This window comes from Bos indicus x Bos taurus, chromosome 4 (assembly GCF_003369695.1).
Source record: "Bos indicus x Bos taurus breed Angus x Brahman F1 hybrid chromosome 4, Bos_hybrid_MaternalHap_v2.0, whole genome shotgun sequence".
Classification (NCBI taxonomy): domain Eukaryota; kingdom Metazoa; phylum Chordata; class Mammalia; order Artiodactyla; family Bovidae; genus Bos; species Bos indicus x Bos taurus.
The window spans coordinates 58,482,146-58,495,342 of record NC_040079.1 but is presented as its reverse complement, the minus strand read 5'-3'; the positions used below and the strand labels follow the sequence as shown (position 1 = coordinate 58,495,342).

At 33.7% G+C, this 13,197-nt stretch overlaps 1 protein-coding gene across 5 annotated transcripts in view; it reads right to left on the bottom strand.

Moving 5' to 3' along the window:
* Positions 1-1,284: 1,284 nt before the first annotated feature.
* SEPT7 (septin 7) overlaps positions 1,285-13,197 on the bottom strand; it is a 98,463-nt gene continuing 86,550 nt past the window's right edge. For all 5 annotated transcript variants that reach the window (XM_027539518.1, XM_027539520.1, XM_027539522.1 and 2 more), the window contains exons 12-14: positions 9,038-9,173; positions 3,363-3,502; positions 1,285-2,350 (exon numbers count right to left, since the gene is read on the bottom strand). In XM_027539518.1, coding sequence (XP_027395319.1) covers positions 2,311-2,350; positions 3,363-3,502; positions 9,038-9,173 — 316 coding nt within the window. In that variant the 3' untranslated portion in view covers positions 1,285-2,310. The remainder of the gene's footprint in view (positions 2,351-3,362; positions 3,503-9,037; positions 9,174-13,197) is intronic.

Genomic DNA, 13,197 nt, shown 5'->3' with positions numbered 1-13,197 from the left:
AGGTATTGTCCATTTTGCAAGCTAGCCTTTCCTTATGCTTCCTGAATGTTATATGTATTGTGAATAATCACATAGCAGTTCTCAAAAATCTACAGGACATATAACAAAAAAGCCCTTGATAAGCTTGAAAAACAAAGCCAACCATCAAACGACCTGGTCGGTCAAGTTCTGCACGGGTCCTACATCAGATTCAGATAAACATTCGCCGTGACACAGACAAAAACTTATAAAAGTTTTTACTAGGGTAATAGAATAAAGGTGACTTTACAAAGTTATCACAATGCATATAGGATTTTTAAACGGCACCTATGAGAACTTGTTTCTAGAAGCAGTAGTACTTACCAGTTAGACAAGGTGGTCAATATAAACTTTCTGATTTTGTAGTCTCCAATTCAGTAAGTTATTTTTCCTAAAACCAGACTTTTCTGGTTAGGGGCGTTAACCAAATCTCTATTATAAGAACCAAACCAAACAAAAAAATATCTCTGCATATTTAACTTACAATTATTCCTGAATGTCTGATTCTGGTCTTGGAGTAATAGCCAATTTAAACACACACACACACACACACAGCAGAAAGCATTGTATTTTCAAAGACAATCTTTAACTAGTGATGGCCAACAAATAAGGATAAATTGTTATTGCAGTAATCTTAAATCATGTTTTTAATGCCTCATAAGATCTGCTTTAAAAATAGTATCCCAGAATGAACTTACACGTGAAGTCAAGATTTTCTGTAAAGTGAATGATATTCCTAATATGCTCTACACTTTATGTATCTTTGAAAAGCAACAAGGCTCTTTTAAGCATCCTGTTTTATTTAAACCCTTCAGCTTCTAGTGTCAACAAAAATATTGGGTAATCATAATAATCAGTTACTTCCTTTTGACAGGACCATCAAAAGATACAGTGAAACTTTTTAAAGTAATAAATTGTGTTGCATTAATCATTAAAATGTCACAAAGCATTTTGTTAAAATCTCTTATCATTTGACTTTAGTGAAAAGAAATTATACCACTCTTTTCCAGTTAAAACATTTCAGTCCAAGGACTTGAGCTGGTGAGCTGAAATTTGTTCTCAGAGAAATGTGTTAATAGGAGACAGCAGTAAGTAGACAGATAATATATTCCATAAATTAGAAAATCAGCACAAATGCATTCTAAATGAAACAAACAAAAGAAGAGTTACAAACATGGAGAAGGCAAATTCAAACTGAAAAGTTTCTTCTCAAACACATTCTAGTCTTTTCTATCAACTGCAGAATATTTAAGACCCCACACTCAATTACATCACAACATTGTTTATTATGTGAATTTTTTACAATACAAACAAAAAAATACAGAAATGCAATATATGAATACAGCTAAATGCAGAATGGTGACTTTTTTTTCTTTTCAAGAGGCCATGATTCCCATTTCTAGTAAAATAAAAGAGACTGCACATAGGTAGAAATAGGTTGGTTGTTAGCTTCACAATTTTGCCTAGAAATGATCTATAAATGCATTTTCCCCCCTGCTACTTACCATAAAGTGTAAAAAGGGAATTAAAGGAAAGTTTCCTTGTTGGTTCCTATCATATGAAAGATGCTATATTCTATTTTTTAGCAGGGCCAATATATGGAAAATACCTAAATTAAATGTTATTACAAAAATGAAGCAGTAATGAGATTCTGGCTAAAGAGGGTACTAAATGAAAATAATATATATTTAAAGAATTCAAAACAAACAAACAAAAAAAAGGTTGTTATAAAAAAGCTCTAGGTGCATTGTAAGCATATAGGTTTTTTTTCCATGTGTATTTTTAAACAATGGAAGTGTCAAAAAATAGGGTCAACTGTGTTAGACTAAATTACATTATTGTATACGCTGCATTGAATGGAACCTCTGTATTATAATTATCATAAAGAAGCATAGTTTGCATCATATTATGGCAATTTATCCTCAATGAAACCTTTCAGAGTCCTTTTATTTTGGAATATCCTGTAAACAATCAAACCACCAGAACATGATTGTACAACAGTAAAATGTTTTCTTGCATTAAATTGAAGACATCTGTTTAATAAAAAAAGAAAAGAAAAATGTAGGAAAGGTACTTAGAGCTGTTAGTTTCTAAGTACACAACAACCCTAGACAATTCAAGGCATCTTAATCTCCATCAAGAACAAAAAAATAATAATAATAATTTTTGTCATGCTGTTAAATCCATCATTAAGGATAAAACCGGTGCAAATTGGTCAAACGGATCCAACAAACACTGATGTCCAAGCTGGCATATTGGCAACTAATACGTAACTGGTGGTCAATAGAGGGTTTAAAAGATCTTCCCTTTTTTCTTGTTCTTTTCCAAGGTTCTAAATGAGTAAACGAAAACAATCAAAATGAGTAACTACTTTACAAACATAGATAACATATGGTAGCAATAGCTAAACCAACTACAACTGTGTTGGATTTTCAACTGTGTTACATTTTTATTTTAAAATCAGAAGATTTAGAAGTTAACAATAAGGACAATGCTAATCTATAATATTTTCTTGGACAAATATTTGACAAAATTCTAAGACAAACAGTAAGAAATATGACAAAAAACCCATTTTTTTATACAAAAACAATTTTTCCTAAATGAAATAGTACAAATCAAAAAAGGTCAACTGACATCAAGTAAGGGATCCTCTTCTCCTACAGCCATCTGCATTCTGAAATGCTTTTTTTCTCACAAATAAATTTTTGTCTTTCTTAGGGGAAAAGTTAATAGACACATTGTGTTACCAAACAAATGTCTAAACTTGTAAATGTTTAGCAGTGAGGGTAAATTACAGAATCCTTACAGGGAAGCAACTTTTCAGTTTTAAATGGGACTAATGAGGAAAGAAGAAGACCAAAGTACAAAGACTACCCGATTTTTGAGTAAATTATGAGTAACTAATTAGCCGCATTAGAAACTAGGTATCTAAAACTTTATCTTGATGAAATAATCCAACAGAATAAAAATATACCTCTAAATGTATAAAAGAGAACATTGCACAATGCTCTCTCTGTTTGTCAAAAATTACACACAACCATTATGTTCAATATTTGACAGGAAGAGGTAAACAACTAATTATGGTGAGTCAACTGAAGAGAATGTTATGAAGGTACTAAATTATAATTATGAAGATTATTAAGTCATGAAAATGTTTACAGTGGAAAAAATACTATTATAATAGAGTGCATCAATCTATATAAAATATTCATCCATGAAAATAACTTGTGCTTGGGATGTATGATAATGGACAATGTCTTAAAATATTAATGTTTTTAAAATAAATAGGAAAATAATTCTTTAAAGCTAATACACATATTTCTTGGGAATCTGATGTTAGATACCTTGAAGAGTTCTGTTGTTCTAAAATACGTTGTTGGGCTTCCCAGTTTGCTTTCTCATCTTCAAACTGACGACGTTTTTCCTCTAATTCTTTGTGCTGTGCTTCCAAATTCTTTTTCATTTGCTCATGGCGCCGTTGGAGCTAGTTCAAAGCACAATACATAAAATAAAACTGTTTGAGAAATCAGAAATACATTTCATCCATGCAGTCTAATGTTAAAAGCTGAGCATTCAGTTCTTATGCTATAAATTCAGAGTACCACGTGGAAAGCACTGTCTAAAAATCCTCTTTCTATAGGACTTACCACCCAAAATGCCAGGGACCAAAGAGAATAATCTTGGCAAACAAGGGGTTTAAAAAAAAAAAAGTACAATAAGCTACAGTTGTGTAGCACTTTATAATGGGCATATTCATATCTTTATCATCTCATTTTTCCCTACTCACAAACATGTAGGAAGTTGGGCAGAGCAGACACCACTGTTCCCACTCCTAGATGAGCAAACAGTTGCAGTGGCAGAGTTTACGTCACTTGTCCAAAGTCATTAGCCAAAGTGGCAGAACCAGGATCTGAACCTGTCTCGTAATTCCAAGTTTAAGAAAGCGAGACAAGTGAAAAGAAAGCAAATAGGTAAGAATAAAAGAGTTACAAGATGAGGAGATAAGGTCCCTGGATTCTTATAAAGCAGCGGTTCTCAAACGTCAGTCTTCATATGAACCACCTAAACGCTTGTTAAAAATATAGAATCCGGGACCTAACCAGAAATACTGAATTAGAATTTCTGGGTTTTTAAGTCTAGAAATCCACATTTTCAACAAGCCCCCATGATTCTGAAACAGATGGTTCTTTCTATATTGAGAATTAATGCTGCAAAGAATGCTGGCTGAAAGATAAAAAACACACATGCAAAGTAACTGAAGAAACAAAGAGCTTATCTAGTGGTTCATTACATAGTCCATTTAGGTACTAGTCAATACATTTCTGTGGAAAACAATCACAGCAGAAAATAAATAAATAAATCTAACTATCTAACTACATCAAATAACAACTATTTATTAAAAACTTTCAGATGTCCAGGAATTATGTTCTGTTAAAGACTGTATTACATCAATGAGTTAACATCTTGAATTTGGATTATAATTTTGCATACAATCTGTTTTCTTCGTTACTTCATAAACCCAAAAAAGTGACTTCATATTCATTTCTATTCCAAATATTTCATGCAATTCCTACAAAACGAAACCATCTAAGATATATTTAAGCAAATATGAATCAAATTTGAAGTAACATCTTCCTGATGATAGCAAACACATTACTAAAAAAAAGTCAGAAAATAGGAACATAGGGAAATGCCTTTAATTATTAAGAGAAAGTGCAAAGGAATTATATACACACAATTCAGCATAGTTACTTCTGAGAAAGAGAGAGAGGATACAATAGGGGAGAGAAACAGAGCTGCCTCAAATGAACTGATGATGCCTTATTTTTTAAACTGGGCCGTAGGGTTACAAGTGCTCATCATTCTTTATCTGGACCTTTCTATCACATATACATTTTCTTTTGTGTTAACTGCTGTAGGTTAAAAGTGCAGGTCACAAATCCTTCACTTTCTAGAAATTCTTAGGGTTAGATGTATTACACAGTTCAGGATTTTTCAGATTTCCGAAAGCCAATTCTACTTAGAAAGGTCTATTTACTATATTTACAAAACAACACCTGGGCTGTCTAAGGTAGCATCTATAAAAACACATTTTTTATTTTTGCAGCAAGGTATATAAATATTCACATCAAGTGGGGATAAAACTGTTAGTTCTGTTTCTGGCTTTGCAGTTTTCAAAGCTTTTAAAGATTCGAAATTGTGGCTACATGATTGTGGACTTGTCTAGGATTGAGAGCACAGTTAAGTGCATTCAAATAATGACTTACAGATATGCAGCACTGACCAAGTTAATTTATCTTTTCTCTCATATAAAAAATGGAAATGAGATAATAATATCCACCTTGTAGGGCTGTGGTGTGGACTAAATAACATAATCTATGAAAGATGCTTAGTACTGTGTCTAATACACTGTGCTGCAGGATATTAGCAGCTATGCCCCAAATATATCTAGCACTTGAGAAAACATATTATACAAGGTTAAATAGATTTCATATGGCTTACAGAATTAGGGGAAACTTGGCCCACATGGCTTTACAGTTTCTTTCAATGCTAATGAAGACTATTCTTCAAAAAGTAATTAAGTGTTACAAAACTCTTTTCACCATTCACAGTAATCATTAAAACTCTCAAAGGTTCTATAACTACAGTATCATAATTGCTTATGACATTTACTCTTAGGAGGAGACCCTAAAATATGTCTATTTCAAATGTAAATTCAACTCCTTTTAGATTTTCATTGAAACCTAAGTGTGGAGATACTGCAGACTCTTGATTATTCCTGTTTTTATTTACCTTCTGAAAGGGATTCTCCAGATTACTTATTAATTGGTGAAGGGGTAGAGACTCAAATGGATAGATTTAATAAAAACCTAATTAATAAAAAAAACTTAATCTCCTACATGTCATCTTAATAACAGGTGCCCAGGATACTAGTTCTGCAGAGTTGGCAATCTTAAACCTGGAGAAGCTATTCTGTATCCCCACTCAATTAAACACATATTATAAATGCAACAATAGTAAGTAACTTTTTTGTGATAAGAGATTACATGAAAAGCTCAGTAATTTGAGAAATCTAATGTGGAATAGAAACACTTCCTCAAAACTATTGAATACTCTGCATTCTGTCTACTCAATGGATTAGAGTACTTTTGTCATACTATTAGAGTATGACTAAACATATATTTTGGAGAAGGCAATGGCACCCCACTCCAGTACTCTTGCCTGGAAAATCCCACGGACGGAGGAGCCTGGAAGGCTGCAGTCCATGGGGTCGCTGAGGGTCGGACACGACTGAGCGACTTCACTTTCACTTTTCACTTTCATGCATTGGAGAAGGAAATGGCAACCCACTCCAGTGTTCTTGCCTGGAGAATCCCAGGGACAGGGGAGCCTGGTGGGCTGCTGTCTATGGGGTCGCACGAAGTTGGACACGACTGAAGTGACTTAGCAAACATATATTTAGTCAAAGAAAGCTTATGTATTTTATGCAGTAATTAATTACAAAAGCAAAGAGACCAACTGTAAGGATGTAACAAACTAACCTGAGTCTCTTCTTAATATGTTTAAATACCAGTATTATTATATTAGTGGATCCACATTTAACCACTGAATTTTGTCATTAAAAGTAATTTTTAAAATATTTCATATTGTATGACTGATTCATGTTGACGAATGGCAGAAACACAATACTGTAAAGCAACTATCCTCCAATTAAAAAAATTTTTAAGTATTTCATATTAATGTCATCCTACATATTTAAAAGTAATTTTCAGCACAATGATAATAAATCTATGCTAAGAAAACATCATATTGAAATTGTTGATTTGTGTTTACCTATAGTTTCTTCTACTGTTCTTGGACATCAAGCCAAATATACTTTATAGATTCTTGTGTTAAGTGTTCTTTTTCCTCCATCTTTTATTTATTATCACTTACAGATGGATATGTCTTCATGATCTTTTTGATTAATAGAAACTAAACATATGCTTCAACACGTAGAGGGATTCTAAGGTAGCAGAACAGCTTGATGGAATGCTTTGTCACTACCCTACCTGATTTTTGCAACTGAATTACACTGACACTAGGGTTACATAAGGCCCAACTCATCTACAAAAATCACATTCCTTCATTTTTTTTGTCTGTAATTTATCACAGCATGCCCATAGTTTAATTAAGGTTCTTTCTTTCTCCATGCAAATGCAAGTAAGTCTGGTCAATTATTACTATCCTAAAATTAGTTTTTATTTTTGTATCTACCCAAAACCCTGTTACTTTCTTATATCGACTACATGGAAAGGCTTAAAATTTCATTTCTCATAATTTTTAAACTATAGCTAATAAAATTTATTTTAGGTATTCTACTATGTCTTCCTACCAAGTATACTTGTATCTAAACAGATTATTAAAATATATATTATTGTAAATCACATGCCAGTAAGGTGATGCTTAAAACTCTCCAAGCCAGGCTTTAGTAATACGTGAACCATGAACTTCCAGATGTTCAAGCTGGTTTTAGAAAAGGCAGAGGAACCAGAGATCAAATTGCCAGCAACTGCTGGATCATCGAAAAAGCAAGAGAGTTCCAAAAAAACATCTATTTCTGCTTTATTGACTATGCCAAAGCCTTTGACTGTGTGGCTCATAATAAACTGTGGAAAATTCTGAAAGAGATGGGAATACCAGATCACCTGACCTGCCTCTTGTAGAAATCTATATGCAGGTCAGGAAGTAACAGTTAGAACTGGACATGGAACAACAGACCGGTTCCAAATAGGAAAAGGAGTTCGTCAAGGCTGTATATTGTCACCCTGCTTATTTAACTTCTATGCAGAGTACATCATGAGAAACGCTGGGCTGGAAGAAGCACAAGCTGGAATCAAGATTGCCGGGAGAAATCTCAATAATCTCAGATATACAGATGACCCCACCCTTATGGCAGAAAGTGAAGAGGAACTAAGAAGCCTCTTGATGAAGGTGAAAGAGGAGAGTGAAAAAGTTGGCTTAAAGCTCAACATTCAGAAAACGAAGATCATGGCATCCGGTCGCAGGACTTCATGGCAAACAGATGGGCAAACAGTGGAAACAGTGGCTAACTTTATTTTTCTGGGCTCCAAAATCGCTGCAGATGGTGACTGCAACCAGGAAATTAAAAGATGCTTACTGCTTGGAAGCAAAGTTATGATCAACCTAGACAGCATATTAAAAAGCAGAGACATTACTTTGCCAACAAATGTCTATCTATTCAAGGCTATGGTTTTTCCAGTGGTCATGTATGGATGTGAGAGTTGGACATAAAGAAAGCTATGTGCCGAAGAATTGATGCTTTTGAACTGTGGTGTTGGAGAAGACTCTTGAGAGTCCCTTGGACTGCAAGGATATCCAACCAGTCCATCCTAAAGGAGATCAGTCCTGGATGTTCTTTGGAAGGACTGATGTTGAAGCTGAAACTCCAATACTGTGGCCACCTGATGCGAAGAGCTGACTCATTTGAAAAGACCCTGATGCTGGGAAAGATTGAGGGCAGGAGGAGAAGGGGACGACATAAGATGAGATGGTTGGATGGCATCACTGACTCAATGGACATGAGTTTGGGTAAATTCCGGGAGTTGGTGAGGGACAGGGAGGCCTGGCGTACTGTGGTTCATGAGGTCGCAATGAGTCGGACAGGACTGAGTGACTAAACTGACTGACTTCCCAGGTGGCTCAGATGTAAGACTCTGCCTGCCAATGCAGGAGACAAGGAGATGTGGGTTCAATCCCTGGGTTGGGAAGCTCCCTTGGAGGAGGAAATGGCAACTCAGTCCAACATTCTCGTCTGGGAAACCCCATGGACAGAGGAGCCTGGCAGGTTACAATCCATGGGGTTGCAAAGCGTTCGACTGAACACACAGAGACACATTAAATTTGCATATTACATGTGAAAAAATCTATAGGGCGGTTACATTATCTATCAATTTTATTCAAGACATTATTTTGAAAAGGAGTATTCTGTCAAAGGTGAAAATATATGGTTAATTACCTCAGCTTCAGAGTCCTTCAGTTTTTGAACTTTTTCTTTGACCTTCATCTCAAACACCTGTTCCATCTCCATCTCCATCTTCTTCATTTTAGCTACATGTTCCCTTCTTTCTTCTTCCATTTGTGCAAGAGGGCTCCTATTATGAACATTAAAGATAATCATTAAATGTCTAAAAATGAAAAGTGTAATATAAAACTCTGAAAGTGATGAAAACAAATGAGCTGCTGTATGCCATTACTAAATTCTCTGCTTTCTGTTTTTTGAAAACAAGCTTCAAAAGAAGCTTTTAATTATTCTGACACCACCTTAAATAACATAGAACACAGATTTGAAGTTTTATGTATGAACATATGAAAAAATTCTTCAGAAACTTTTAAAATGAATAAATATTTACAATCTAGAACTTCCTTCCATGAAGTTTCATAACCTGAAGTCTCCCCAAACCTAATGCATATCAAATCTAAAGAAAACACATAAAACAGACTGTATAAGGAAAATGGAAAAGACACATTTCCTAAATACATTCTCAAAAAGAAAAACTAGAAGAAAATTAATTTTTAAACAAAATTTTAATATGAAAAAATGGTATTGAGTTAATGGAGGAGGAGGAAGGGAGGCAGAAAAAGAGAGCATCAGAAGCAAATGATATCCTGACATTTCTGAAATGCCAGAAAACAGACATTAAAAAGTAGTTCACTCTATTAAAGTCCACAGACTCAAATCTCTGCACAATGTTTTCCAAAATTTTATGTTGAAAAATACTACAAATATGCTTTATGTGAAAGCTAGTATACTTTTAGAGAAAAGAGAATGGCAAAGTAGCAGCAACCTACTACAGTCCCAGAGAAGAGAGAAAAGTGGGCTCTGTAGCCTTCAGGATCTCTAAAAACCTATTCCAATACACTGGGACAGCTTAAAAGAGGCAGGCCCTTCCTTTTCTGACTTTGTTGATAAAACACATATATTGTGCTTCCAAAAAAACAAACTTTGACCATTTAATTGCAAACCTAAATGAATAAAGTGGTTAAAAAAGTTAAATTGTGGCTTAAAAACAAAATCAGGCTTTGTATTTCATCTATAACTTCAAGGCTAGTCACTTTAATCTTGATTTGACACACTCTGATTATGGTGACTTCTCTCCTTATGAGGCTGAATATTTCTGACCATCATAGCACTATTCTTCCCTATCAAGGAGGAGAACAAGAGACCAAGATGGAATGTATTAAATGAACAACAGGACAGAAAGAACACTGCCTTACTGATTTTTCTTAGCAAAAAGGAAAGACAAAAATGTGATGTACCATTGTGACCAAGAGGATTTGTTTTTGCAATTAGTGTAAGTTAGAACAAAATGTTACTTAACTAAAGGATATTTCTTCATCAAAATAACAAACCTGCAGTATGTTTTAATAATTAAACAATTAATCAGAAGTTCTGAAAACGAAAATAAACCAAACATTAACTTAGGAGAATCAACATTCAAAAAGCCAGGTAAACTGGAACAAATTTTAAAGTGTAAATACCATTATTTCACTAAAAGCTGATATATTTATGGCAGGTATTTTTAATATAGGTGCCTCAGATCTCTTGGGCAGAGTGTCAATCAATGTCCTGAAATCATACAACAAACGTGTGTGTGTGTGTTGTGTGTTCATACAAGCATTTTTTCTAGTAATAGGGATCAAAGCTTTTGTTTGATTTCTATAAAACTCACTTCTGCCATTCTCCAAAACACTTTTAGGCTCTAGGAAAAAAATACTCATAAAAACGATTTTTGAATTGGCCATCTTAAATAACTGAATATGTTAAGCAACTTAAGACTACCCAACAACACTGTTGCAACTTGAAAATATATTGTAAACATTAAATAAATTATAAGTAAACAATAAAATTTTAAAAAATTAAAATTCAGATGGAATTGTGATTTTAAAGTTAAATATATATTCTCACTAATAATAACCTATCTATATAATACTCTTTAATTTCATCCTTGGGAGGAATAAGCCAATCCATATAAATGTAAAGAATTTGTAGTATACTTTGCACATGAAAAGGCTACCTACCACCTTACTAAGAGTGGAACACTGTCACCTAAATTATCATTTAAATAACTCTTGGAGGAAAACAGAAGACTGTAGAGCTTTGATGTTTTAAAATTTGTTTTTAAATATTAAAAATCTTTACATACTAAAACTGCTTATGTCTTTGGAAAAACAAATGAAATGTCTTCAAGTGTGCCATATCTAAAAGAACAAAAAATACAGAGACTTATTAGCACACATAAATGGAGAAGAAAAAGGTAACCCTCTCCAGTATTCTTGCCTGGGAAATCTCATGGACAGAAGAGCCTGGAGGGCTACAGTCCATGTGGTCACAGAAGTGGGACATAACTTAAGTGACTAAACATCAACAAAACGCACTTACAGTAAACCACAATAAAAACAGCAATTAAAAGCAAATCCACAGAGTTTACAATTAAGGGGCTCAGCTGGTAAAGAATCCACCTGCAATGCAGGAGACCTGGGTTCAATCCCCGGGTTGGGATGATCCCCTGGAGAAGGGAAAGGGAAAGGATCCTACCCACTCCAGGACTGTGGCCTGGAGAATTCCATGGACTATAGTCTGTGGGGTCGCAAAGAGTCGGTCACAACTGAGCAACTTTCACTTTCATGTTCCTAAAACAAAAGTTTATGGCCAAATTTGTTGAAGATAGTTAATTTCTTTTCCAAATTCTGTTACTAATCCCTATACCAAATCATTATCAAAGTAAATATGCTATGCAACTATCTTCTGACAGTCTGCTTAAATTTCTAAACCTATTTACATATGCATACTTTTAAAAAGATGTTCAATATTTCACACTTGAGGTACTTTGTACTTTGTCTTTCAACCTTGTAAAAATACTTGCCTCTAAGAGTGATATTTCAGTGTTATAAGAAAATAGTCACACATATAAAAAATTAATTTTTTGAAGACTCTTACCAGTCAAAATGATTTTGTAAATCTAATTGTTAAATTAATTAGCATCTCAATCTAGTCATCTTTATTAAAGTGCTATTTAGAAAACCGTAATACAAAAATGTGTTTATAATGCAGAAAACAGGAAAAAGGATAACTTTTTGTCATCACTTTTTTTCAAATGAAACTTTATTAGATAGCTAGAAAAACCATTTAAATTATTTCACTGTCTGCCCACTTTTTAATGAAAATGCTTGTTGACACACATAAACCAGCTAAAGCTTATAAACTTAAACTTGTTAGAGAAATTCAATGTAACTCAATCAAAAAAATAAAAAGACCCGGTAAAAGATTTTTAAAAAAACAGGCCAACATAACCTGAACATCATATTAAATCCTCAAAGATGCAACTTAGCTTCTTTTAGGGATCTTTTCAAGGAGATCCTGATAAATGACTTACCCTTTTCATGTGACCAATAACAGAATCACAGCAAGGACCACATTTAAGGCTGACCTAAGACCCTACTGTGGTTGTGTTATACAACCTACATTTTGGTTGTATAAATGTATAAATGCTCAAATGTATTACATTTTGAGCAAACGAAAAGAACCAAATTTCATTTAAATTATATGTGGTCTTTCCTGAAGAACTCATTAAGCAAGTACATTTACATACTTTTGCTTCTTAGTTTGGTGGTTTGGCAGGTCACTATGTATATAAACATGTAGCAATTTTCATACAGCATTATCCAACAGAATTTCAGTTAAATTAAGGATTTCAAAGAGCAACAAAAGTTTCCAAACATTTTGGGAAACAATAGTTACTAACATTTTATTTTGCCAAGTGAGAGTGTTAAAACTAAACATAAATAAAACAATACCATCATCATATTTTCATGAAAGGACACATGAATAAAAGATGTAATTTAAAAAAAAAGGGGAGGGGATTTCAGAAAACTGTCTTTATGTATCTTTAGATCAATGAAAACTTTGTCATGTACCAAAGGAGTTATGAGGATTACCCTTTGGAAACCTGTATTTTCAGCCATTTCTATGAATTCAGTTATTGATACAGATGGAGAAGGCTATAGAAAACAAAAATAAAATTAACATATGGGAAAAAGGTAACCACAACTTAACCATCTCAATAAAGCAAAACAAATACAGAAATAGAGTGAATCACACAAGTTTTTTGGCTTCCC